The sequence below is a fragment of the Fusarium redolens genome, assembly GCF_020744475.1.
Source record: "Fusarium redolens strain MPI-CAGE-AT-0023 chromosome Unknown BKA55scaffold_16, whole genome shotgun sequence".
Classification (NCBI taxonomy): domain Eukaryota; kingdom Fungi; phylum Ascomycota; class Sordariomycetes; order Hypocreales; family Nectriaceae; genus Fusarium; species Fusarium redolens.
Genome location: NW_025763679.1, coordinates 1,051,426 through 1,077,305, shown reverse-complemented (window position 1 = coordinate 1,077,305; position 25,880 = coordinate 1,051,426). Strand labels below are relative to the sequence as shown.

Here is a 25,880-nt window from a genome sequence, read left to right as displayed (position 1 = left end):
TAGGCACGAGGGGCGAGACATAATCATCTGGACGAAGAATTTTAGAAATAACCAACACGGCCTGATTGGGATGATAAAAGGCAAATCCTATTGTTTCGTGCACCAATCTTCGCAGAATCCAAGATCATTGGCTTTCGTAAGCTGTCGAGTCGAAGCTTCAGCTACGACCCAAACAATCAGAGCAACTTCAGGACAAATATCCCACGTTTTGTCACAGTGCCGAGTCAATCTTCACCGCGATAGTGTCCTTGTATTTATATTTGTCCGAGTACCGTATTCTAGTGCCTTTCTCATGAGACGTCCAAACTCGATTTTCTTGAATACGGTCCATCCAAACTTCTCCCTTTGACCTGTCCAGTTGAATGGACATAAAAAACCCCTGGCCTTCCGTATTTGCCCTACTGTACGGGCGAAGGCAATTCCACAAGATAATGAGCGCCCTCAAGCCTCAGCCATCCTATAATGAGGCCCTGGAGGTAGAAACATAATCTCCTTCACCAAAACGCGTTATATGTATACCCATCCTATCAGGTATACCATTATAGTTTGTAGTTGTCTACTCAACTCCCCACAGATTCGTCCCTCCATTTTCAGCGTTGCACCCATCCACATCTTCAGAGTGCAGAGATTGAGACATCATAGGCGGATCAATAACCGGAACGAAGTCGACAGCATTATAATCTGCGGTGCAAACTCGCTGGGGGAAACGACAATAGCTCTTCCCGCCAGTTCGGTGACGACAATCTGCCCGCTGACAGACATGGCCATAAACGCAGTTTGCTCTTCGGCAAGCTCCTCGGCGAGTACAAGGCACAGAGCGAGAAAGGTGCTCAAGCGCTGGGAGAAGCTCTTTATCGATCGGTGCATGTTCATATTCGCAGTTGTCGTTGTCGCATGAGTTATACAGTTGTGCATTATTGCAGAATCTTTTCTCCTGCGATAGCATCTTGAGGCGTCTTGAGGCGTCGGGATCAGGCGGAGGTAAGTATGCGTCGAGACGATCTTCGACTGCATTGATGGCCACATAACCATCTGGGATTTCTTCCTTTAGTGGTAGAGACTCGATGTTACTCTTAGTGATGCTGGAACCGCGTCGCCAATCGCTTGCAAAGTTCTTTGTGCTTGTGCCGATAGTAGATGGCGAAGGTGTGCTATTCTGACTGGATGTTTTACTGTCGACGTGAGAGAACTTGCAGCCGCTGCCATATCGGCAATTTCCTTGCATGTAAAAGCTGCAGACCGAGTTCCCTTCATTCGAGTTTCCTTTGATCGTAGAATTTGTGTATGGTGAGCTGTTGACTTTGCTGATATTGTTAGACGACGCAAGAGCCGTCTTTGTTTGCGCAGTAGAATAAGCGTATGTGAGTGGCACATGGCGGAATACACCAGGGAGTTCTTCAATGTTCATGCCAAGTCTATCAAACTCCTTATGAAACAACACACTCGGCGTTCGAATAAGCGTGAATCTTTCACGGTTGCCCCTAAAGGGGATAAGGTCGGATACGTAGCCCACATCATGGCAGGCGGCAAAGTAAATATGCTTGCACTGAGCGTTGTCGGCGTAGAGACGAAGAATGGCCTTGACTTTAAAATCGGCGTTTTCTTTTAATTCGCCCGCGTCGATAAAATCAGCAAGACCGTAAGATCGGTTGAATCCAGCTGTGAAGGATGAGAATGATCGCTTTTCTGCACCGGCGAGACCGTTTTTGCAGAGGGCTTTTGATAGGCCTGTGAGGTTGGCGTAGACGCGGACCATGACCTCGCAGGATTCGAGGCCTTTGCGGCGTAGACTATCTTTGATAGTATCGTTGAGTTGCTTGGCGGCTCTGCTTCCGCCTTCTTCACCGTCTTTGGCGAAGCGTTCATCAAAGATGTAACCATCTCCATCGACGACTACAAGAGCAAAAGGATTACGCTCTTGACCTCTTGCGAGCTGCTTGTAGCGCTCTCTACCCTCACGCTCTTCTTCATAATCGCTTTTAAGACGCTTATAGTCTTCGATTAGAACAGCGTATTGGTCGAGAATGTCGTTGAGGGCGTTGTTGTTTCGGAACTCGGCAAGCTTCTCAGCTGCACTGTCGATTGTTGCATCAGGAAGCATTGTCGGCGGATGACGACGACATGCCCTGCATTGCCGAAGATTCCGGATGAATGTGTGAGTGAGGTGCGAGGTGAAAGAGGAGAGGGTATGATGTCGTTTATGGTGAATGCGGGCACAAAAGAATGCCTGGCAATTTTAAGGCGGTAGATGAGATTGCGGTTGCGGAGTCATGTGATATGCCACGTGTGTTACTGTTCAGGCGTCAACGCTGGAAACCCAAGCTCGTTCGACTGTGCAAGAAGGCGAAAGAAGAACGGCCACGTAAGAAGTGTTTCACTTCCTTTTGTTGTTTGTTTTTCTGTGAGAGCGATTACTTTGTTGGGGACGTTATTGTTTGTACTAGCATCGTATGTTTGAGGCCGTGCGTTTCCGTGCCCCACTAACGGCATTGCTCAAACGGCCTTCTCATGCCACAAACCTTACACAGAAAATGAGGTAATGCATGAATGCCTTCAAAGTCACAAGAATTTCCCGATGCTTCGGAATTGATGTTTGAATGCACTAGCTCTTGGATTCTCCTAGCCGTTCTCATCTCATTCCATCTCATCTCAAGGCACCCCGGTCCTGAACTCTGCGGCCTAGTGTCACTTATTCTGTAAACATCCAACATCTTCCATGCGTCAACAAACACAGCAACGAACATGTTGTACCAGACAAACCAATCACTTTCTAAACCGCTGTTTTCTCTACTGTTTGTTCCCCCTTCCATTCTTCGCTGAAAGGATAATCCGTGTACCCATCCGCGCTCTTTACCTTGTAAAAAGTATCCCTTTGATACGGCGCCAGGGGAGTATTCCTCGCGAGTCTGAGCGGCAAGTCCGGATTAGATATGAAGTGTCTCCCAAACGCAAACGCAACAGGCTGGTCTTTAAAACTTGTTTCCAAAGCTTTGTTTGCCTTCTCTGCGGTGTAACCTCCAGCTAGAATGACTGGTCCAACCCAACCCCATGCGTCAAGCGTAAAGTCAAGGCTTTCCTTGTCATCGGTCTCCCTGTCCACGTTCCCGGAAATCCGAGGCTCAACGAGATGTAGGTACGCGAGCCCCAGATGTCTCAACTCGGAGATCAGATGGGTGAACTGCGGTTCGGGGTCCTGCATTCGCATGCCCTGGAACGTGCTGAAAGGTGACAGCCGAATAGCTGTTCGATCCGGACCTACTCTTTGTGAAACAGCTTTCGCGATCTCAAGACAGAACCGTGACCGATTCTCAATACTTCCTCCCCAGTCATCTGCTCGTCTGTTACACGTATCTTGCGTGAATTGGTCGATCAGGTATCCATTTGCAGCATGAATCTCGACTCCGTCAAAGCCCGCGTCGATAGCATTTCTGGCAGCGCTGGCGAAAGACGCGATGCACTCCCAGATCTCTTCTGTCGTCATGGGTTTGGGTGTCGGATATTCTTCGCTGATTGGGATGTCGCTGCTGCTGACCATTTCCAGGCCAGCCTTGTCCAAGGCGTGTTGGCGAGCTGCTCTGCCGACATGCCATAGCTGCATGAAGATGAACGATTCTTTCTTATGAACCTCATCTGTCACACGTCTCCAAGCTTCGACCTGCTCCTCGGTAAATATTCCCGGAGCATTCTCATCACGTCCTCGCGATTTCACCGAAACAAACGTCGCTTCAGTAATGAGTAGTGTACCAGGAACTGAAGCTCTCTGAACATAATACTCCCTCATCATATCCAACGGTGCGTGATTTTCATCAGCCCTCAAGCGCGTCATCGGCGCCATGACGACGCGATGCTTCAACGAACATCTCCCAATATCGATAGGACTCGTAATATTTGTCATGTCGAATGTGTAACTATTTGCAAAGGATTCGGAAACCACCAGAAAGAACTAATTACCGAGACAGTGGTCTCATTCTGAAGCGGAAGTGGATTATCGGAGCTGACTTGATGGAGATAAGACCCCGCATTGGCCAAGCACGTCACATCGGATCCATCTGTCAATATCAGTCGGATGTTGACGATGGAGACGGTGGATCTTGAACGGCATTTCGGAAGTTATGATGGTTGGTTTTTTTTTATCTCCATAAAAGTGAGGAGTCGTGAACGAGTCCCTGATCGTCGTTGGGGAAATGGAGTCGTGGAAAATTCTCGATCCAATTGAATGAATGACTACGTTGAGATGCGGCTGAGTGAGACAAGCTCATCGGCAATTATGAGCCCACTTCACGAGATGAGAGTAATTGACATTGTTCCACTGTAGTTGGGGTAGCTTGTGGAGCTGCTCTCATTTTGGGGGGATGTCCCATTTGTAGAGATTTTTAATTGACGATGATGTGCTGAGATGTCGCGTGCTTCTGTGCTACAGAGGGCGGTTTTCGCTCAACTGGGCTTAACGGCCTACTCAGAGCCTCAACGTCTTTTACTCAATCTTATTTATAATTGATCCAAGTGCAACGTCGGCGGCTGTGGCTGCCAAGTCAATAAAGTTAAAGCATGTGATGTGACAAATGAGAGCATCTCCGACTCAAGCCCAAGATCGAGGCACGCTTGTACAAAACCTTCACCAATCCCTGCGAAAATGTTCTCTCTTTGTTCTCACTTTTCCCCGCCGATCGCGGCCACCACAAAAACCCGCCCTAACCGCCTGTCACTCATCCACCACTTCATGCGAAGATTGCACTTCCGAGCGCAAAGTCTGGGGTAAGTCATCCCACTAAACCCAATTAATAACCCCCCCAACGGCCGGTAACGTCCATGAGAGGGCGCATTGCACGCCGCATAGCCGGTGATAACATCATCAGGAAAGATTTCTTGGATTAGCGCGGCACAGCCATCTCCGAAGCCTTATCTTTGAGTCAGTCTTTGCGAAAAATACCAGTGTATCTTGGCTCGAGATAACTATAGGCTGATTTGTTCCCTGTGATCATGACAGTACCCCTCATTCAATGTTCTGTGGCTTACTGCTAGTTCTTGGCTTTCGTAGGAGTGTGACAGCCCGAGGAGATGGCGAATTCTCCACAAATTTGCCTCTTAAATGTCCTAGAATGTAAGTATTTCTATGAAGCAATATGCGGCGACTTGGCAGGTGAGCATTGAGATGTGATAGATTGCGATTGGTAAGCTGCTGATCATTTGTCTCCATGAGTCTGATGAGAAATTGGCAAATGTCAGTCCCAGGGCGTGAAGTCGTGCGGGAATCGGACGTCTTGGCCCCAAGTCTGGGGTCGGCTTTGGTTAGCCAATTACACGAGGCCAAATGCACTACCAGGGCGTCGCGTCGGCCAGGGTAACCAATCACCGCGGACTCGAGCCTTGGCTGAGATAAAGGGTCATGTGTTGGCAGTCCCAACTCGTCTTGTGGCGGAACTGAAAGGTCAGCTCAAGTATCGAGGGGGAAAGACTCTTTTATCTTCCTTCATCTTCATCACAAACCTACATCATATTCTCAGCTCATGACTGAGATTATCCAGTTTTTTCACTATCGGCACCAACAATTCCTTGACGAACACGACCAAAATGTCGGCTGCCCAGGTTTTGTTCAACACTACCCCAATCAACACCATACAAGCAGAACCAAAGCGTAGAGGAAGTTGGGTTCCCACACGAAGAAAGTCAGAATGTCCTCTTGAAGTCACTATCGATCGACACTTTGAGGCCAAGATCTACACCTCGGGCTCGACCATCACGGGCTCTGTATCGTTCTCACCCAGCGCAGATCTCACCATCGATGCATTCGAGATAGTCTTCACGGGCTCTGAGACAACACTCGTTCAGATGTTTCACCAAGGAACAATGCCTAAGTCAGGACATAAGTTCCTTCAGCTTCGAATGCCAATTCCAGAAAGTGCCCTTCCGCCAGATGGAGTCCTTCAAGCTGGTCAATCCTACGAGGTTCCTTTCTCATTCGTCATTCCATACCAACTACCCAGCGCGGCTTGCAAGCATCAAAACCCGATTATTCGGGAACGGCATCTGCAGTTGCCGCCGACTATTGGATCCTGGGAGCACGATGACATGGCTGTTCACACTGTTGCTATCAACTACGGTGTCGATGCACGGGTGTTGCTTAAGACTGATAAGGGCAAATCGATGGTCCTGGAGAGAACTCATCCTGTGAAAGTCATGCCTTTTCTTCCAGAGCAGCCTCCTCTGCATATCGTACCTGGAAACCCACGATTTACTCTGACGCAAGAGAAGTCGATTCGGAAGGATATTCTCTCTTCTAAGCTTGGCTACATCAGAGCGACTACACGTCAACCGGATCCTGTCATTATCTCAGCCGACAAGTTGCAACCATCAGAATGCTCACTCAACATCGATCTCGAATTCTGGCCAACCTCCAAGAAAGCAACGCCGCCTGAGATGTACGCAAAGTCGGCTAACATCAAAGCATCGACATACTACTCCACAGGGCATCTAAGCTTTCTACCAGACCAACATAACTTTCCAAGCGTGATGCCGAATCCCATCTTGAGCTTTGTTCTCGATGAGAGCGCCACGATTACCAAGTCTCCCAAGCCTCACTGGGAACAGACATCAGCTTCATTCTCAGCACCGAGCTCTCGCCGAGGCTCAGAGAACTCAACTATGGGCGATGAACATCTTCGCACAGCTTCCAGACGAGGTTCGAAGAGCAGTGATATCATCAAGACGGAAGCGCCAAGACATACAGCCACTTTACCCGTTTCGATCGCGCTGCCGAGCCCCGATAACAAGATCTTGCTTCCAACATTCTACTCTTGCCTGATCAGCCGGACGTACATCTTGGAAATCGTTTTGGCCTCGCGAGCACATGGTTCAAGCTTTACGCTGCGACTGCCTCTGCAGATTGCCGTCGAGGGACATCACGAGACGGGCATAAACCACGTGCCAACTTATGTGAGTTTCGCTAAGCCAAGTCGCCAAGACGTTAAAACTAATAAGTAAATAGGAGCAGGTTCAGGCAGGACAAGACCTTTATGATGCGCTGCCGACTTACGATACTGTTATCTAAGGTCTTCTTTCTTTTCTTTATCGATGGTTTCTTTGTTGACTATGAACTACTTTGTTGGCGCTAGGATTTGAGGGGAAAAGTCGTTGCTCAGTAGTTTTATACCCAGTTATCGAACTTTGATTTAATTTACTATCTTTACTATCGATCTTCTAAACCTCGATCTGTTCAGGCCAAAGCTCAATTTGGACCTCCAACCGTGACAGAGACCGCAAGGCGCATAAAGTTTGCCCAGTTGTCGACGTTGAGCTCACCACCAATAACCTTCCAGATAAATTCTTCTATGCCTTCTAAGCGACACCTATCACCGTTCGGTGCCCAAACAATAGTGTAGACCCTCATGGTGTTGTACTCCCTCTTCTCAATGAGAATCTTAGACTCGTTGTTCCTGACAAACTCCCTGATTTCAGAACCTTTAAAGCCTGCCCAGGGTCTAGCAGTCATAAAATTCTTGTCTCCCAGGGCTGATTTGAAGTCGTCCGGTGGGAGCATACCCTGAGGAGCGTTCCCCTTTAGTGCATTGTATGCTGTCTCCGGCGAGGGAAGTTGGACCTTGAGAAGGACGTAGTTTGCTTTGATAGGCGTGAACGGGGCAAAAAGCTTGCTGACGGTGGCTGTGTTGGTGGTGATGCGGTACACGATAGAATTGTCTTCTTCCCATGAACCGTAATATACAAATGAATCACGCGTGAATCCGCCATCGAGCAACCATAGCTGATGGTATAGTGATTCAGAATGGGTGTGAGTCTCTCCCCATAAACTACCCATGATGGACAAGTGGATGAATGTGATCTTGGGAAACTGATAAAATATTGGGAGTCAAATCTTGGACAATTAGGTAGTACAAGAAATGGAGAGGGGATGTTGCTCGATATTGAGAACTGCAGGAGTTATGAGAAAAGTGAACAGACCGTTGAGCATCAGGGGTGTTTAAATATTAATCTCAAATGACAATTACCTTCCAAGGCATCCAGGATAGGACGAATACCTCCGTGTAGGCACGGGGAGACAAGAGGAAACTAACGTAGAACACGAATACTTAGTACCTAGCAAGAACTTTGCTTTCAAGACCCGAAGTCATTTCGTTGCCGCTCTATGGTAGTCTGCTACAAGAGCATTTGCTTAGTAGTAAGTATCGTGGCAGAGGAGAAGTCACATTCCTTGGTCTCCCCGTGCAGGCACGGAGAAGGTGGCAAGGCTGTACTCAGACTGTCAGTGAAGATACAGTTCGCAGGACTAGTACATATCCGGTATGCAGTATTCTGTTAAGGGCAGGCAGCCATGCGGGGCGTGAGGCTTTCCTCTGCAATGTAAGAAAATGGGAATCTTGTGGGCTGGTAGTGGCTTGGCCCAGCCTCAAGAAGTAAGCCTCGCGAGCTGCCTGGAGCCTTCGAAAAGATGCTCCAATGATGACCGGAGCCTAAAGGTCAGCCTTTGAGGAGACAAAAAGGTTCGCAATTGAGTCTACCCATCCAGATATTATCCTTTCTTAGTAGAGACAGTCGCACAGCCAGAGAAGACAACCTCATACATAGATCTCAAAAACGTTTGCTGCCAACCACAGTTGTTTGGGGAATCAACTGATTGACTCTAGAAACAGTATAAATTTATGCAACGAACATGCATATAAAATAACGCCTAGACTATGTTTCGTGGTTAGAAGAATTTGCAAGACCAAAGGACAATTCGTTGGTTTTTGAACCTAGTACTGTTGAAGACCACCTAGCCCTCTACGATGTATCAGATCTACCTTGCTTCCCATCCCATTCTAGTTGATATAATACATCGTTACTCAAGCCCTGTCAACTCTAACTGTTGTTCCCAGACAGGTGACTGTCCTGTACAAAGACTGGCTGGATGACCGGAACAGGGGGTTTAGGCTCAGGTTGATTCCCCGCGGCGGTTGGCATTGGGATAAACCTCATTGAATCTCTAAAGCCACCATCTGGTCCTTCGGTATCATCTCGACTTCTTCTTCCCATCCTAAAAGCTAAGATGATGGCACCTATGATGAACGCAACGCCTGCGATTGAGCCGACTACAGCTCCAGCAATGACGCCCCCACTAGGCCCACCACCGTCCTTGGTCACTTCTTCAGTGGAACTCTCTGTTTCTTCAGGCTCCGATGGTCGTGACGGAACAGTGGCGGATGGACTAGTCTCAGTTTCTGTTGAAGATGCGGCGGATGCGCCTACTGTCACAGTGATCAATGACTCGCTTTCAGTTGTCGAGCTTTCGGTCTCAGTCTCCCCTACCACCCAAGGACTGTGAGTTTCGTGATCGAGCTGGTCCAATCAGGTGCAATACTTACAGTCTGTTGGATGTTCCATGAACAAAGTACTAATGCTAGTTGGAACACCAATGGAGTCATTGCAGCTGACCAGCCATCGAAGTCCCTCTAAATCGTCGTGGTAATCATATAATCGTACGGCCACACAATCCCCATCGCTGATCTAACATGTTAGTATACGCTGCATTGACATGGATGCTACGGGATCGATGAGGTATTACCAAACCATCGAAGACGAGGTGCCGGAGCCTTCTGCTGTCCAGTGGGTGAACAGGGCCGTATTGCCATCACAGTATGTGCCGACTCGATATTCGAAACTGCTACCCGCTTCGGCAGTAAAATAGTCACAATGGGCGTATGTGTCTGTGTCTCCGGAGAAGGTGTGCGTCGTGCGGAAAGATGCTGGGCTCGGGCAGCTGAACGTTTCGGCTGGGTGGTTTCAGTTAGTCAACGTCGTCTTGGGGTTTGGAGGGAAGAGATACTCGTTCCATCTGCGACGGTGTATCCGATTATGGAGTCACATTGCACAGGTAAGATATGAGTCTGAAGACAAAGTAGTAGAGAAAGAAGAATTATGTTGGTTCGGTCCATGTTGGGGGTTCGTGCAAGATACGAGTCAACAAGACTAAGGCTGTCGGATGCGAGAAGACGGGGTCCCCCTAGGCTCAAGTACCCGTGGAAAGAATTTTACTGACAGCCCCTATTGCATTTGAATGATACCGTGGCGTTCAATAGCTCAGCTACAATGTGCAAATGCTTTTCAGCTTCTCCCTCGATGGCGAATAACTATTGGTGTTGAGATTCTTGGCACTGCAGGCTGTCACAGCCTGCTTTTGTTTGCCCCTACCGACCAGGCTGTATGTTTCAGTGCCATTCCATAGCCTCAGGGAGCAAGAAAATCTCTGACCCTCACCTTAGGCGCCAAAACTAATCTATTAAAGCGTCTATTAAGTCTATATTAAATTTACGTGGGTCCTTTATCACTTACGGCAGAGATCCTAAGTTTTCTCATCTCCCCTTGCATAGATAGCTCTCAGGCATGGGGTTGCCTGTGAAGAAATTGATGCGTCATTTCGTAGCCCGGCAAACTCCGATATATGGCCATGATTGACCTTGAAGTGATAGGCCGATCCGCATATCATCTGCCTTATTGGCCGGAAGAGAAAAAATGAAAGAAAAGAAGAGATGGAGGCGGCTGCATGAGTAAATCTACCGGTTCGAGCTGCCCATGAAATCAAGCGATCTGAGCCTTTCTACAAGCCAATTAATACTTCGACACGTGATTCTGTGACCCGGGATCAAGTATACCGACAACCCGGGCTCAACGGACTAGACATCACCGAAAACCTAAATATCTCATTATTTTGAACCCGACTTGAAGTCGCAGCTTTGGAAATGATCAACGGAGTTGGGCATCAGGTCGCCGAAATCCTGGTGTTGAATCGCTTAACTCCGCTTAAGTCCATGTTGATGGTATCTATTCCCGAACATCTCATATTGAATTATAACGATAAGCGGGATTCACTATGACGATTACCCAAATTCACTCCATTTTCCCTATTATAAATTAAACGTTTTCCCGCTTGGAAAAGATATACAAGTTGGACATTTCACGCAAGCATCACAGGCTATTCATTCGTACTCCAGTTCATTATCATCTTTCAATACTCGTGAAGATGACAGCAACAACATTTTCTCAGTTCAATGGCGACACAGAGGGCATTGAGGTCGCTCAAGCCTTTTCTGCACAAGTTTCTGGGAAGGTTGTGTTGGTGACCGGAGTGAACCGAGGTGGAATCGGTTACTCAACAGCTGAGGCGTTGGTATGTGGGAAGTAGGACCTTCGATCTATAAAACACCATTGTTCTAATGCAGTATCATTTTAGGCATCTCAGGGACCCTCGCATCTCATCATCACTGGCCGCTCTGGTACCAAGCTTCATGAAAGCGTCGACGCTATGAAGAGTCTCTACCCTCAGGTCAATTATGTTATCCTCCAGTTTGACCTCTCAAGCCAACAGTCAGTTCGCGCCGCTGCTTTGGAACTTCTCAGTCGAGACGACATTCCAAAGGTCGACCTGCTTATCAACAATGCTGGAGTTGCGTTTCTCCCCGATCGCACTTATAGCCCGGAGAAGATCGAGATGCATTTCGCAATCAATCATATCGGCCACTTCCTTTTCACCAGCCTCATTCTACCAAAGCTTATCAAGGCCGCTGAGGAGAGCCCTAAGGGTGCAACTCGTGTCATCAACGTATCCAGTGGATCGCCAAAATGGGCCTATATGAGATGGAGTGACATCAACTTTGAGAAGAAGAACAAGGACCTACCGGAAGAAGAGAGACCTAACTACGAGGTCCACAGAGCCTGGGGGTCTCCTAATGTCGAAGAACTGAGCTACATCCCCTTGGCAGCATATAATCAGAGCAAAGTCGCCAACGTGCTCTTCAGCATTGGCGCGAACAAACGATGGTACGAGCGTTACGGGATCTTATCTCTGGCGGTATTTCCAGGATGGATCGAGACAGAGCTCAGCAGACATATGCCTTCTGAAGCTCGTGAGGCAATTGCGAAAGTAGGAAACCAGAGGGGGGTGAAGTACAAGAGTCTACAGGCTGGGGGCTCAACCACTGTTGTTGCAGCGCTGGATCCCCAACTTGGACCTGGTGAGAAAAGAGAAGGTAAGCAGAATTATGGTGTATTTCTGGAAGATTGTCAGATTTGCAGCGGAGCTCATCCTAAGGCCGAGTCAGATGAAGAGGCGGAGAAGCTTTGGGTGTTGTCGGAGAAACTGGTCAAGGCAACCTCTTAGAGATAGTTCCGCCCGTGATCGTCATTTATCTAAGTCCAGAATAGATGAAATGCATCACAAATTACGCTAGAAGAGGGGAATCATGATCTCTCTAGCGCTCACACATGTTTTTAATCAACTATAGATGACCATTACAGTCCAGCTGCCTCCCTCACAACATCTGCTTCTCTGAAAGACGTGGCTGAATGCGAACTTTGAAATCAAGAGGCTTGACGAACCAATAGCTCTGGGTATGCCAATTCTGATGTTGCAACGAAGAATCAAGGGTGAAGTCAAAATCGCGAATAATTCGAGGAATCAGCTTCGACATCTCGAGCATTGAGACGTGTCGGCCGATACAGTTGCGTGAGCCTATTCCGAACTAAGATAGGTTTTGCTGTCAATTACATGGTCAAGGGCTTCATACATGAGAGACTTACCGGCATATAGTAACGGTTCATCATGGAGAGTCTCTCGCTTTCGGCCGTGAGCCATCTGTCAGGGTTGAAGGAATTGGCATCTTGACCAAAAACACGAGTATCACGGTGAGCTACCCATGTGTTGATGCCGACAATAGTCTGTGTCATTTGTCAGTTGCGAGCTCAAGCTATCCAAGTCTCGTAACAGTGGACTTACTCCTTCTGGAAAGAATCTTCCGCAAATTGTTGCACCGCCCTCAGGAACAACTCTCTCGAGTGGGAGACCAGTGGCGGGATGCATTCGTAGCGCCTCCTTGATGACAGCCTGGAAATAGACCATCTGCTGACTTTCCTTAAAGGTAGGAGACTTGGACAATTCTCCTCGTGCAGTCAAGTCATCGATCTCGGCCCTCAACTTCTGTAAACAATCCGGATTCTTCAGTAGATAGTACAGGACAGCTGAAAGACTGATGGCAGTTGTATCAGACCCCGCAACCATATTCGATGTACATCCCATGAGAACATGATATTGAGTGAAGATATCCGGAGAGGCAGCATGCTTCGCCAGAAACTTTGTGAGAAAGTCTTCCATAGTGACCTCACTCTCTGCGGCGACGGGCTTGGGAGCTACCTGGGCTTGACGAATCCTCTCGTTTGTAAAGTTCAAGATGTATGCTCGTCCTGTCCCCTTTCCTCCGGCTAGCGAGTTCCTGATCTTGTATAGGTACTTATGAAGACTTGGGAAAATGCCAACTAACGTCGCATAGCCTAAATGGTCCTCCAAAGCACCGATAACATTGCCTACGTCGTCTCCGTTGTCCAGAAAGCCGAAACGCTTCGCGTAGGTAATCAGACCGATGACATCGAATGCATAGCACTGGAACCAATGTCGCATGTCAACAGGGAGATGGGTTGAAGTACTGGACATTTCAGAGAGACGCTGAGTAAAGATGTCGGCGCAGTCATCGACGAAGGGTTCGTAGTGGACAAGTGAAGACATCGCATAGGTTGCCTGATAGAGCTTTCGGTTCTGGTTGTGACGTTTGATTGATTGATCGCTGAAGATGGCCCATGTGCCAGGAGTTGCCCAGGCTGAGTACCACGACGACTTTGGGAAGTGAGTGCCCAGACCGTAGATCGTCTTGGCTGCTTCGGGATCGTTGAAACTGTATCGGTTGGGGCCATATCGAACAATCGCTCCTGCGACAAAGCATTCAGTGAAAGTTGTATATCAGGTATTGACGGGTGAATCTACCGTATTTCTTATGCAGGTCCAAGTTTACATCTTGGAATGACCCTCCCCAGACTTTCCAGAAGTACCAGCCATCTGTAAATCGGGCGAGAGTAGGTCCCGGGACAGTTCGTAGTGGAGAGCGAAAAGATTGGATGATGAACCGCAAAAGCAGTGCGAGAAGCACCGCTGGTATAGCAAATACCGCAATGGATGAGGTCATCTCGAAGCTATTCTATGGTCGAGAGGCTGGTTGCGTGTGTGTGAGGCAAGGTAATCACTTCAGGGAGGAGATGACGGGTTTTTATAATCTTTGACCAGTGGTGCAGAGACTTGACGATCTCTGTATCCGGGAATCCTAGCGCTTAGAACAGCGATACGATACGAGCAAGTCAATAACGCGGGGTATATCCTATCACAGACTAGGTCAACGTCAGCTGCTGTTTGTTGTCGCTCAGATCCCCCGAGGTCTCCGAACTGAATCTACCCCACTACCCCAGAGTTCGTTACGTAACTTCCCGAGAAGATCGACATCCCGGCCGAAGATCGGGTGCAGAGGTCACGAACCAAGCTCTTTGATGATGACTAACCTATATTAATCCTGTTTGATTCGATTCCGAGAGCAGCTCGGCCGAGAGGACTACTGTGACTGACCAGGGATCCAATAATGTGTATGTTTCTACGACGTATTGGCCCAGGAAAGGCACTTGAACGAGTTTTCGGTCTGGGTAGTTCTCCCGATGCCGACATTTCGACACGGAGAAGCAACCCCATCGATTACGGATGACACCATGTTTCCATCCATGATCGGGTTGTGGACACCGGTCCCGACGTGCAGTAGTTGGCCGAGTCAACATGAGATTTGGCTATTCTTTGCGGCAAGGTAATACCTAGTAGCCGTGTCAAAAGTCTCTCATGAGTATATCTGTGGTTTCCTGTTACGAAAACAGCGCCCTAGTGACACGTTGATCTTGGATCATGTATCGCCCGCACTATATGTTATGATTAAGAGACTTAGCTTCGATCAATGCCTACTTGACCTCCTTGGGGGGGGGGGGGGGGGGGGGGGGGGGGGGTTTTCTCAAAAGGAAACAAATCACAACCATGTAAGACAATGCTTACGCACGTGAGACTCCAGAGGTGCATGCTTGGCTGTGTCTGTAGGGTAGGCCACTATAAACCAATTGACAGGCAAGGTCGTTTGTCCTGGCTTGGACTTAGCAAAATGCTGTCAAGGAGAGCCAAATAATGTGTTATTTTATGATACATTTTGAAGTGGCTTGTTTATCCTCGTGATTCTTATCTGGGTGTGTCTTCTTGGCCAGTTGTCGATAAGCCGTCTTGATCTCGTCTGTATTTGCTGTTGGGGGCAACTCCAAAATTTTGTAGTAGTCAACAAACTCCATGTTGAGCGAACGGTTCTGAAAACGCCGAGAAATATCTAGTGGTGAGAGAAAGGGTTGAGAATTTTGGGCTTTCCAGGTTCTTAAAGAAGTCAAACAGGTTTGTGCTTCTACAAGCCTTGCCGAAAGTTTGTTATTGCGGTTTGAGCTACTTCTCCATTTTAAAAGCCAAACAAAACTTTTTACGCATGCCACTCGCTACATAGAGTGAGAAAGCCAATCAGACTTGACTTTTACCGTGTTCCTATTGCCTGTGTGAGCTGCCTAAAGTCTAACCTTACAGATTGCAATTCCTCGTCTAGCAGACTTATTCTTAACTACTTTGCCTAATATGTTTCGCTGAGGTCTTATAAGATCTATTTAACAAGGTATTACGCAGTCCATTTACCTCTAGCCTCCTCTTTATATCATTGGCCAAGTGGAGGGTTGATGAGGGGGAGCTCGCCACGCGTTGATATGTTGACGTGATACCATACGTTCAGGGGAATCAAGTGGCAACGAATACTCGTGTTGTCAGTACTGGGGAGACTTTATATCATGAACTTCCGAGTTTCAGAAGGTAGGGTAACGACTCGCTGTAGGGAAGTCGAGTGATAAAAGGATTAGTGATTTCTATGAACCGAAACTGATATAAGATATCAAGCATTATGAGGCCAGGCCAAGCTAACCTAAGGATCGAGCTATTTGTTTAGAGGTATTGGCATAATATTCCATGTCCATATGAATGTATGAAAGATAAAAGGATCCCATATCGTCCTTTGATGCCGAAATGAATGTCGCTAATGAATGTGTCTCACCAGCCGTATTTGCCATTGTTGGTCGAATCGAGTGCCGAAGATGGCCATGCGAAGTGAGGGAGGAAAAGGGAATTCAGAATCCAAGCAGTCAAGTTACTTCACAGTCGTCGTATATCAGTCCTCCAAAATCTCATGGTGATGTCGTGCTTCCCGTGTCCGTCGATGAACATCGTGCAACCTCCAAAAGCAATCATCCTTGCCATCAATCCGTCCAAAGCGAGCATGCAAACCACCAAATCTGCTACCACGAAAAGCCCTTTATAGTAGCAAAGAACCCCACAATTCAGGATGTCCCCTAGAAACCTTTGTCTTCGCTCCCTTGCTCGATAAAAGTTCCTGCCACTTCACTTCCCACCTTTCTCTGTCCCTCTTTTTCTGCTCCACCTTCCAACTATTCTTCGCTTCTGTCAGTATCTTCACATCAACAAGCCAATCCCGATAATCCTGCTCGTCCTTCTCACTCTTCCACTGGATCCTGGCTTCAAAATCTGTCTGAAGCTTCGCCAGCTTCGTCTCTTTCTTTTCTATCTCCTTCCTATCCGATAGAATCTGGATGATTAGGAGATCGGTGCGTGTCTTGTCAATCTGGCGCTCGCGGCGTTTCCGGTAGTCTATTTGCTCGTTTAATCGACGACGAAGGGATCCGAACCATCCGAGTTTAGCTTTCGTGCTGTAGAATTGAGTTTTTTCGAGATCGCGTACGTTGACGTCTAGCTGATGTCTGATATGGTAGAGATTGTGGTTCAACAGCTCGATTTCGTGGAGCATTTTGACTGCTTTGCGGTCGAGGTAGAAACCGGATTTCCCGGTCTCTGGGTTGGTTTTGAGACTTGCGGCATCGTGTAGCGAGTGATTGTAAGACATCAGCGATTTGGGGGAGCTGGGCGGCGGGGAGCCAGAAGAATCTTGTGTATAACGGCAGCATAAATGCTTGTTTATGCGGGAGGGAAAAGGTTTTATGTTACGTGCGCACCGTTGAGAATACGGATGAGTGTTACCAAATGATAATGTCGCCATAGTGTGAAAGATGAGCATCTCTCCCATTTGACCAAGGGCTATCAGCCACCGCCTCTGTTCATTAGCCAAAAAGCAGGTAAACCGTCATCACGGTAGCCAAGCCATGCGTCGTTGGGGTCATTATTTTGCAGCTTTTATTCCAGTTTCTCCGTGGGTATACAATCTCCCCAATGATACAAGTCTAACATACATGGCAAGTCCAAAGCTTTTGTCTATTTAATCCAGCCCTTAGGTCCTCCCCATGTTCCCTTGACCATGTAGTTCTTGTAAACCCAGGGGAAGAAGTCCTTCTTCAAGTGGTAGAATGATCGGCGGGGAACGGCTTGGTCAATGCCGAGAATCTCTCCGAAAGTCTCCTTGGGAACGCCACCGTACTTAAACTCGGCGAGCATCACCTTGCCGTATTCTGTGAGGAGAGGGCATGAGGTGTATCCATCATAGGCTGGCTCGGGCTCTTGGCCATCGATGGCGCGGAGGAGGTTGCTGACGAGAACGGGCGCCTCGGAGGTGACAGCGGCAGCGGTCTTGGAGGTAGGGAGGCTTGAAGCATCGCCAGCGGACCAGACGTTGGCGAATTTGTTGTGGCGGAGGGTGTTGTCGTTGACGTCAACGTAACCAGCCTCGTTGGCGAGAGCGCTCTTCTTGACGAAAGCATGAGGTCCCATCTTGGGAACAACGTGCAGGAAGTCAAACGGCTTGGTAACCTTGTCCTGGCCATGGGCAAAGACAGCGTTATTGCCCTCAATGGCAACAAGGTCATGCTGAAAAAGACCCTCGACACCACGCTCTTGTCGCATCTTCTCAAGCTCGGCGCTGTACTTGGGAACACCAAACATGACGGGAAGACCGGTGGCGAAGGTGATCTTGATAGGAGAGGCGGAGGGGTTCTTGGGGTCATAAAGACCAGTCTGCTTCCAGTGGTCGAGGGCAAGCCACATGGACTTCTGAGGAGCACCGGCGCACTTGATGACGCCGGCGGGTTGGGTGAAGATGGCATTACCCTTCTGGAGGCGCTGGATGTTGGGGAAGACCTTATCGCAGAAGTCGTAGCCGTAGATGGAAGAGACAGGACCGTTGCGCTCAGCGAGAGCTTCGGGAAGGCCCTTGATGCTGTCGTAGTTGATCTTGATACCAGGCGCAACAACGAGGTGCTCATAGTTGACCTTGTCGCCAGTTCCAAGAGTGATGGTGTTGTCCTCAGGAGTGAGAGCATCAACGCTGACGTTGTAGAACTTGAGCTTGGGATCGATAAGCTCAGGCATGGACATCTTCAACTCCTCCTTAGTCTTAAGCCCAGCGCCAACGAGTGTCCATCCAGGCTGATAGTGGTGCCACTGAGCAGGATCGACAACAGCGATGTCCTCACTGGCGAATCGGCCACTTCGGAGAAGTTGATGGCTGATTGCAAGACCAGCAGAGCCTCCTCCAATAACGACAACCTTGTGACTTCGGCTAGCAGCTGTGACGGCCGCAGCGGTAGCAAGACCTCTCCGAGTCTGGCTAAAGGCCGCAGATCGAACTGCCAGTGTCACGCGACTTGAAATCATTTTGTGTTTTCGTGATTTTCTTCAAAAGGGAGAGAGTAGAAGTCGAATGTGAGAAAAAGCTCAAGCTGAAGAGTGAACACGCCAGAAAAAGTACAATTGAAGTGACGTACTGTACGTACCCACTAGTGCGTGACGCTTTGCTGTTTCGGGGCGTGAAATGGGCGGGTTATGGTTTGTCCGGGGCGGGAACTAACCAGCCGAGGATAAGTCTCAATTGCGTGATTCAGGGATAAAGTGATTGCCGCCGATGGTCCGAAATTAGAGCCCGATGGCCCAACACGACGACTTGGAACGGCGACTTCCGGTAATAAGCTGAAACAGATAAAGGGGAATAGCATGATTGATCATTATATTAAATTTGATTTCTATGGATATATAACGTTATCAAAAGCTAAAATAAGACCTATGTTTCCCACCTAGCAGGCAATAACTTGATCCTGAGGCAAGCTTCTCAACTTCAGATATAATTCACGTGACAATAATCCCATGGAATGATTGGTATGCCAATATATGATGTAGCCTCAACTTATCAGAAACTAACTGATAATAGCTACTCTCCCCGAAAGGTTCGAGTTTATTTTATAAACAGCGAAAGGGTAGCATTATGAAAAGTAACATACGGAATTACCGGATTACCCTAAACCCCAACAACTAAACTCAGTGCCCATGGACTGCTTGGTCAATTATTTCTCTTCATAAATCACGTACATCGGTATTTGATAGTCAAATAAACCGAATGATAACAATATTTGACCTCGGCTAAGGTACAAGATAAGCTGTACACATATGATCGGCGACCAAAATCTAGTCCCCGATGACCGGATCGTGCGCATCAAAACCGGAGTTGGCAAGGGTCAGCCTGAATCGCACGGGAGAATCGGCGACTACTTTAATAATGTTTCATACTATATTCGAAACAAACTTGAACTACATGCTCATATCATCCTCGGCAATTTGCAAGTTTGCACCAACCCCACCAAGCCATCCAGTACTCTCCTCTTTGAGAAAACTGGCACATTCACCAACAGCGAAAACACCGCGCACACTTGTCTCTTGAAACTCACTTTCAACCAAAATTCTTCCTTCCGATGTCATCTCAAGATCTATTTGCTGTGAAAAAGGTCCGCCAATAATCGTCTTTGGCTTATGCGCTATCAAGCCGTACACAGATTCCGTCCCATCGGCGAACTGGACAGCCACTGATGTTTCCTGACTCTTCAGCGATTTGATTGGTCTGTTGTCTATCTTGAATCCATGCCTCTTGGCGGTTATGATTTGAGGATGATGTTGGATGTGTGAAAGGCCATTTGCTAGGAATGTTAAGTCGGGGCTGAACTGGCAGGCGAGATGAGCCGACAACACCGCCGCGTCGATCGAGCTTGTAGAGCCGGATGTGATGAGCACAGCAGCGTAAGCAGCGATTCTGTTACTCATATCAAGGGACTGTGAGACATCAAAACTATCTAACCAGTTAGGACTCGACCTTTATCGTGCTTCCAAGGTAACTTACATATTCTTTCCCCAAGCTTCTTGGTATCCAGGGATATCTGGAAGAACATCACGGCTACTCGTGGCCAATATCACCTTCCTTCCCTTCCAGAATCGACCTCTAACGTCCTCCACCTCAAATACCATGCCGTTCTCACGAATAGATGCAGCAGTTGCGTGACTAAACATGACGGTCTTGAACTTGGCTTTGATCTCGGCTATCGTCTCCTCCTGAATCGATTTTGAGATCATTTGCCTTGAAGCACCCTGTGCAGTCCCATAGGAACTGCTTCTGTATTCAGCATCATCGAAAACAATGGCACTTCTTCGCGCACGGCCAAGAGCTAAGGCCGCAGAAAGACCAGCTGTCCCAGTCCCAATGATCAGAACATCCAGAACGTTGCGAAGGAAATGAGGTTCGATGCATGTTGGGTTGACCACATGAGGCATTGTTAAAAAAGATGGTTGAGCTCAAGATGAAAACATATCGTGTGGAGAATGGAGAGGAGATGAAAAAGGGACGCTGAAAGAGTATATGCGCTGGCGCTCATGGAGAGATAAGCGGATACTTTTGCCTCATGAATGGACAGTTTCTGGCTCTATCATTGGGCTACATATGACCTGACCTATAGGCAATTGGTGCTAAATCACAATGGTCGATTTTCTGACGAAGGAATCTTAGCGCTTCGAGAGATGATGTAAGACACATCAACCATCACGCTTACAGGTTACAGAAGATGAGGTGTAGGCAATCAAATCGGATACTTTCAACCTGGTTATGCAGATTCTGTACCGTTTGTGGATCAAATGTTGAAACTTAATGACGGAAATCTGATTCAGACTGAAGTATGCATCCTTGTAATGTCTGCTAATCCTTCTCGCTCTCAGCATTAACAGCCTTCCTGCGACGACCGGCTAATCGCACCGAAGTGAGCCCTAGAATGAGATTTTAGGAGACCTTTTATTAACTAAGGTGAAATGGCTGTAGCGAGACCAATTTATGTAGGTGATCTGCTTCAGATAAGGGAGACCATACCAAGATCAGGTTGATCCGGGCCATAGATTTCACGACACTTCCACTTCAGAGCCTCTATCGACTCTTTAGCCTTATGAAGTATCTTTATGCAAAATGGCTCCTCCTCAGACTGGTGGTGCTGATGAGGACAATCTTGATGCGGCGGGACGGCATGCCACTGGGCCTGACGTTGTTCGAGATAGTTCAAAACACTCCACAAACACCCTTCATGCGTTCCGTTTCCGTAAACCTCAGCCTTAACAGCCTTTTTAGCCAAATCCGCCCATTCTGAAGGGCTTAGTTCCAAGCTGTAGCTTGGAGCCTCCGTACAACAATCAACCCCGACTTCGCTGAACTGGAGACGTTTCAGTTCATTTTGCTCCTTTGATGCCTTGGCCTCTTTGTCTATGGACTCTAGAATAACTCCGTATTGCTGCCCCACTGACATGAGGAGTGTTCCCAGAAGTTGAATATTCTGCATAGCGGAGAGGTGACTGGTCGGACAGATTTGACAGTGAGCTATTTGGCTGGCTGTTGATACAGTTTTGCGGAGAAAAGGAAGACCTGACGGAAAGGACAGTCTTTCGTTCTTGCAGAGATCATCTACTGTGAGATAGAAAGTTGCCAGACAGGAACATGGCCGGGACGACGTCTGTGAGATGGGAGATACTGTAGCTACCGAGACAGGATTTGAAGTTTTTGGATCGAGCGCCGGAGCAGCACTGGAGCTTGATAAGAGGTCTGACGTCGGACATGAGCAGTCGGCTCCTTTTCCCAGCTCAATTTGAAGTCCGTTAAGGACTTCAGAGCTCAGGTCAGTCAAGAGACTTGTGTCCCCGCAAGCATCCACGTCTAGTTGGCCAAGTGCTTCAATCATTGACTGAGGCGATAAGAGCGACAGAAAGGGCATTTCATCTTGGACAGCCGGACTGGGTAGTGCTGCGGCCAATGCTTGTCGACGTTTTGCAGGTCGACCCATCTGCTTCTTGACCGAGTAGTGACAGTCAAGACCTAGAGAAGAACATCTCCGACATGAAGGCTTTCCACCATCGCATCTTGACTTTCTTTGCCCTAGACTTGTCAGGTTTCTTCAATAGTACAGCATGGGAGTTGATGTGACGTACTACAAGAATCGCAGGCTGATCGCCGAGCGGGTCTCGGGACGTTTGACTTGGTGACGGAAGTTAATGTCATTGCGGAGAGATTGATATCGGTGAGATTTCTAAGGGAAATTACTTGACAGTTGGAGGTGGAAGAAGAGTTCGAGCGCATCGTGGATGGCAATATCATCGTCGGACACTTTCCGCCGTCGTGATTGGCAAAACAGAGTGAGTCTAAGATGTGACGAATCACGAGTCAGAGAATACACCGACGGGTCCCGCTTTGCGGACGATGGACTACTTGCAATGAGATCCTCAATGTCGGGATGTCTTGTTTATCATGCTGTTATTCTATTCTGCGATGAAATATCCAAACTGGTAAAGAATGCTTACCCCTTAATATTCTCATTCACCCACTTCCAGGTCTTGATCAGCCGCTTTCGGTCCAATGGCTTGACCTCCCGTATTGCAGAAGAGACCTTCTGTATTTGAGCAACATCAAATACAGAACTCTCCTGATCATCCTTTGCCCTGCTATTCTCATCCTCTTTAGAATATGATCGCTTCCACAGATCTAGAAGAGTCTGTGACGGATGGCTGGCACTATCGCCGCTCAAAGCATTCTCCAAACGCTCAAGCCACTCCGATGATGAGACGATCTCAAACTCGGGACCCTCATCGCTGGCAGCTAACCAATCCAGCATCTCTTTCCAAGTTGGTGTGGTATGCGGGTTCAAGACATGGTAGACAGGTGTTTTTGAACCCTTGGAAGAAGTAAATGCAGTTTCGACGACAACTTGAGCAGCCTGCTCGACAGGAAGCCAATTGAGCACTTCGTTTGGAAGATCGGGAAGACAACCTGTTATCTTGGATGTTGAGAGTAATAACGGATACGCCTCGGTGGTGTTCCAGACTCCAGATTCGTTGCTGCACAGCTGCCCAACACGGACGATCGAAGCCAGAGGAGAGTCATGCTTGTTGTTCGCTGCATCGCAAATTTGCTCAGCTACCCACTTAGAGCGTGAGTAGCCCAGTGGCGAAGCCTCTTCCGGATCCTGAGATAGCGTTTCAGGGATCGGTCGAGCGGTAGAGTCACTCACTGCTGCAATCGAGCTGACAAAAATGAGCTTTGCATCAGCCTCTTCAGCGAGGTTGATCAGGTTCTTCGTGCTGGCAATCTGGTCTTCGAAGGAGTTCAGCCGAAGACTAAAGTTGACAGCCCAAGCTGAATGAATGATCTTCGTAGCACCCGACGAAATCTCCCGAAGCTGCTCTTCGGAAAGCCCAAGATCACCTTTCGCCAGATCACACGGAAGACAGACAACCTTATCCTGATGCGGCTCTAAAGGCGGCATACCGCGTTGGAAGAGAGCTTCAGAAACTCGCTTCTGAGCTGCAAATGGTCCGCCACCTCGGAGTAAACAGTATATCCTGTCAACTTTAGAATTTTCTCGAAGAAGATGAAGGATATGTGTCCCTAGGAACCCAGTAGCACCGGTAAGTACCACGCGCGTGGGTCGTTCACTGGGATCTTGGACTATTTTCATGGCCATCTGGGCCAGCCTTTTCTTTTGATCCAAGGCTCCGCGATCTCGTCGTGCTTGGCTTCTAGAGCTGCTATCTGAAGGAGATACACCTGAGGCTATCAGGTTGCCACTGTCATGCGACGCTGGGTCAAAGTTGTACTTTTCAGTCAGAGCTTGCATGAGGTTGAGTTCTGACTCATCGGTGTCGACATTCAGCTCGTTGTCTCCTGAGTTCTCTCTTTCTAAATACTCCACGAGAGAATTGATGGTCCCTTGATCGTAGATGACGTTCAGAGGAAGCTGGTCATTTTCAGATGATAGACATGTTTGTTCGAGCAACTTTCGGATTTGTATGCAAGCGATTGAGTCGACGCCTTGGCGATACAAATCTTGATCTGGCTCAACTTGCCGTCCGAGGACTTGCTGGAAACAATCTTGAACCGCTTTCTGAAGGCCCCCCTCGGGAATCTTCGTGGTTGAAGACGATGTGTTGCTGTAAGCCCCTTCGATCTCATCAGAGTACCGCTCTTCAGCTTGCCGTCGCAGAATAGTCCCCTTGCTACTCTTCTCTAAAGCTTTCTGCCCTTCTTTGACAGGGACAACTACCAGCATTGTCTTGTTGATTCGAGTATGGGTTTGACTGCCCGAGTTCAGCTCATCAATATGTGGCCAGACAGAATCGATCACTTCATCTGCGCTAATGTCGCTCGAGGAAGGGAACAAGAGTGCTCCAGCGTAGTCTCTTCCACTGCCAAAGACGAGAACATCCTGCAGCAGTTTGGAAGAAGCTAATATGCTGCCCTCAATAGGCGAAGGATCAAACTTCTTTCCGTTGGCGAGGGTGATTTGCGCATCAGCTCTGCTGTGATACCGCCATGCATTCGGGATCGATGGATGTGGTTCAAAGAGGTCAGAAGTTGCGTATGATCCATCCTCGCGATTCGTCTTGATCAAGAAAGGCCAGCCAGGCTTCACAACAAGTTCCGAGAGTCCATTTTCGCGCGCCTCAAATTCGATTAGCTTTGGGTCATCAATGGCCCGGAGAAACTGCCAGTCCTTATCGTCGGCGTAGTCCCTATGTGAAGACATTAAGAACCCACATTCTGCGCTCCCCATCCTCGAGAGGAGATTCACGTCTGAGTTCACGAGTTTGTCGCCTATCGCCGATGGTAGAGCAGCGCCGCCGACACCTACAAGGTCCATCGTTTGAAGAGCTTCAATGCCGCCGTACTCTTCGCAGAGCATTTGAAGGACATACGGAACTGACGAGAAATACTTGACGGGGATTGAGCTGTGCGCGCGTGCAAAGTCGATAGCTCTTATAATATTGGCGCCTGTGATGGGGGCGTGGCCTTCGGGGAAAAACCATATCGCGGCACCGCTTGTCCATGCTCTTAGACAATCTGGGAATCCTCCGTGATAGAGAGGAGTGGTGGAAAAGGTTGCGGGCTTGTTCTCTCCTGGAAAGCTGTACAACGCCCCCATCACGCCGAACTGTGTTTGAGGGATTGGCTTGGGTAGCCCGGAGGATGTTCCTGAAGTGTGACATATGTATGCTGTCTCGGAAACTACGGGGGTCTGCTCCAAGTCATCTGTTGGCGAATCATCTTGGTATGAAGGGATCCTGATGATGTCAATGTCGTTTGAGAGCCCGCGAGCTCTATACTCGTAGATGTCGTCGACGAAAACATGTTTGATGCTTAAAGTTTCACAAAGATGCTGAACTGCTGGTGGTGCCAATTGAGGTCTGCAATATGGTCAGGTTTGCGCATAACCTTCAGGCCAGTCAGTGACTTACGCAAGAAGCAAAACAGTATATCCCAGGCGCATCAAACCAAGCCATGTCAGGACAAACTCGGTGCTACTTGAGGATAATAGTCCTATATTCAAGGACTTAGGCTCCTTCGGCAAGTGAGCTGAAAGAACCTGTGCGGCATGCTTTGATGTGTCTGAGAGATGCCGAAATGTGAACAGATGACGGAATACTGCTCATGTCAGCCATGGTATTGTCATTCATGCGAACACTTACCCTGTGTAGACTTCAAATGCGTAAAAGTCGCGAATCCCAAAGCCGGTGCATCTGGATTCCTCTCAGCCTGGTCATCGATCAATGTCACCACCGTCGTCCACGTTTTCGCCTTCTCGTCTTTCCGCTTCAGCCTCGCAGCCTCACCAACCGTACACGTAAAATAATTCGCATCCACCATTTC

The 25,880-nt window shown here is 48.3% G+C and overlaps 11 protein-coding genes across 11 annotated transcripts; 2 read left to right on the top strand and 9 right to left on the bottom strand.

Annotated features, from left to right (window-relative positions):
- Positions 1-79: 79 nt before the first annotated feature.
- Positions 80-2,390, bottom strand: BKA55DRAFT_579141 (uncharacterized protein). The gene has a single exon (XM_046193808.1). The coding sequence runs from the start codon at positions 2,099-2,101 to the stop codon at positions 557-559; it is 1,545 nt and encodes a 514-aa protein (XP_046045256.1). The 5' UTR covers positions 2,102-2,390; the 3' UTR covers positions 80-556.
- A 380-nt stretch (positions 2,391-2,770) lies between these two features.
- On the bottom strand, positions 2,771-3,895 carry BKA55DRAFT_543762 (uncharacterized protein; the record flags this gene model as incomplete). Its single annotated transcript, XM_046190630.1, has 1 exon — positions 2,771-3,895. The coding sequence occupies one exon, from the start codon at positions 3,893-3,895 to the stop codon at positions 2,771-2,773; it is 1,125 nt and encodes a 374-aa protein (XP_046045255.1).
- Positions 3,896-5,571: 1,676 nt separating this feature from the next.
- On the top strand, positions 5,572-7,048 carry BKA55DRAFT_520913 (uncharacterized protein; the record flags this gene model as incomplete). The annotated part of the gene is made up of 2 exons (XM_046188468.1): positions 5,572-6,933; positions 6,986-7,048. The coding sequence occupies 2 exons, from the start codon at positions 5,572-5,574 to the stop codon at positions 7,046-7,048; spliced, it is 1,425 nt and encodes a 474-aa protein (XP_046045254.1).
- A 55-nt stretch (positions 7,049-7,103) lies between these two features.
- BKA55DRAFT_135535 (uncharacterized protein) lies at positions 7,104-7,942 on the bottom strand. Its single transcript, XM_046184865.1, has one exon. It carries the CDS (start codon positions 7,811-7,813, stop codon positions 7,226-7,228), a length of 588 nt encoding a protein of 195 aa, XP_046045253.1. The 5' UTR covers positions 7,814-7,942; the 3' UTR covers positions 7,104-7,225.
- Positions 7,943-8,853: 911 nt separating this feature from the next.
- Positions 8,854-9,926, bottom strand: BKA55DRAFT_543759 (uncharacterized protein; the record flags this gene model as incomplete). Its single annotated transcript, XM_046190629.1, has 4 exons — positions 8,854-9,296; positions 9,357-9,498; positions 9,562-9,764; positions 9,818-9,926. The coding sequence occupies 4 exons, from the start codon at positions 9,924-9,926 to the stop codon at positions 8,854-8,856; spliced, it is 897 nt and encodes a 298-aa protein (XP_046045252.1).
- A 1,085-nt stretch (positions 9,927-11,011) lies between these two features.
- Positions 11,012-12,148, top strand: BKA55DRAFT_543758 (uncharacterized protein; the record flags this gene model as incomplete). The annotated part of the gene is made up of 2 exons (XM_046190628.1): positions 11,012-11,158; positions 11,222-12,148. The coding sequence occupies 2 exons, from the start codon at positions 11,012-11,014 to the stop codon at positions 12,146-12,148; spliced, it is 1,074 nt and encodes a 357-aa protein (XP_046045251.1).
- Positions 12,149-12,299: 151 nt separating this feature from the next.
- Positions 12,300-14,000, bottom strand: BKA55DRAFT_694746 (cytochrome P450; the record flags this gene model as incomplete). Its single annotated transcript, XM_046200083.1, has 4 exons — positions 12,300-12,509; positions 12,568-12,705; positions 12,764-13,746; positions 13,802-14,000. 4 exons carry the CDS (start codon positions 13,998-14,000, stop codon positions 12,300-12,302), a joined length of 1,530 nt encoding a protein of 509 aa, XP_046045250.1.
- A 2,235-nt stretch (positions 14,001-16,235) lies between these two features.
- On the bottom strand, positions 16,236-16,841 carry BKA55DRAFT_694745 (uncharacterized protein; the record flags this gene model as incomplete). Its single annotated transcript, XM_046200082.1, has 1 exon — positions 16,236-16,841. The coding sequence occupies one exon, from the start codon at positions 16,839-16,841 to the stop codon at positions 16,236-16,238; it is 606 nt and encodes a 201-aa protein (XP_046045249.1).
- Positions 16,842-17,206: 365 nt separating this feature from the next.
- Positions 17,207-20,479, bottom strand: BKA55DRAFT_597597 (uncharacterized protein; the record flags this gene model as incomplete). Its single annotated transcript, XM_046196101.1, has 4 exons — positions 17,207-18,530; positions 18,665-18,853; positions 19,473-20,000; positions 20,052-20,479. The coding sequence occupies 4 exons, from the start codon at positions 20,477-20,479 to the stop codon at positions 17,207-17,209; spliced, it is 2,469 nt and encodes an 822-aa protein (XP_046045248.1).
- Positions 20,480-21,045: 566 nt separating this feature from the next.
- On the bottom strand, positions 21,046-22,238 carry BKA55DRAFT_597596 (uncharacterized protein; the record flags this gene model as incomplete). The annotated part of the gene is made up of 2 exons (XM_046196100.1): positions 21,046-22,115; positions 22,169-22,238. The coding sequence occupies 2 exons, from the start codon at positions 22,236-22,238 to the stop codon at positions 21,046-21,048; spliced, it is 1,140 nt and encodes a 379-aa protein (XP_046045247.1).
- A 295-nt stretch (positions 22,239-22,533) lies between these two features.
- On the bottom strand, positions 22,534-25,877 carry BKA55DRAFT_694741 (uncharacterized protein; the record flags this gene model as incomplete). Its single annotated transcript, XM_046200081.1, has 3 exons — positions 22,534-25,417; positions 25,469-25,655; positions 25,700-25,877. The coding sequence occupies 3 exons, from the start codon at positions 25,875-25,877 to the stop codon at positions 22,534-22,536; spliced, it is 3,249 nt and encodes a 1,082-aa protein (XP_046045246.1).
- Between the last annotated feature and the right edge of the window lie 3 nt (positions 25,878-25,880).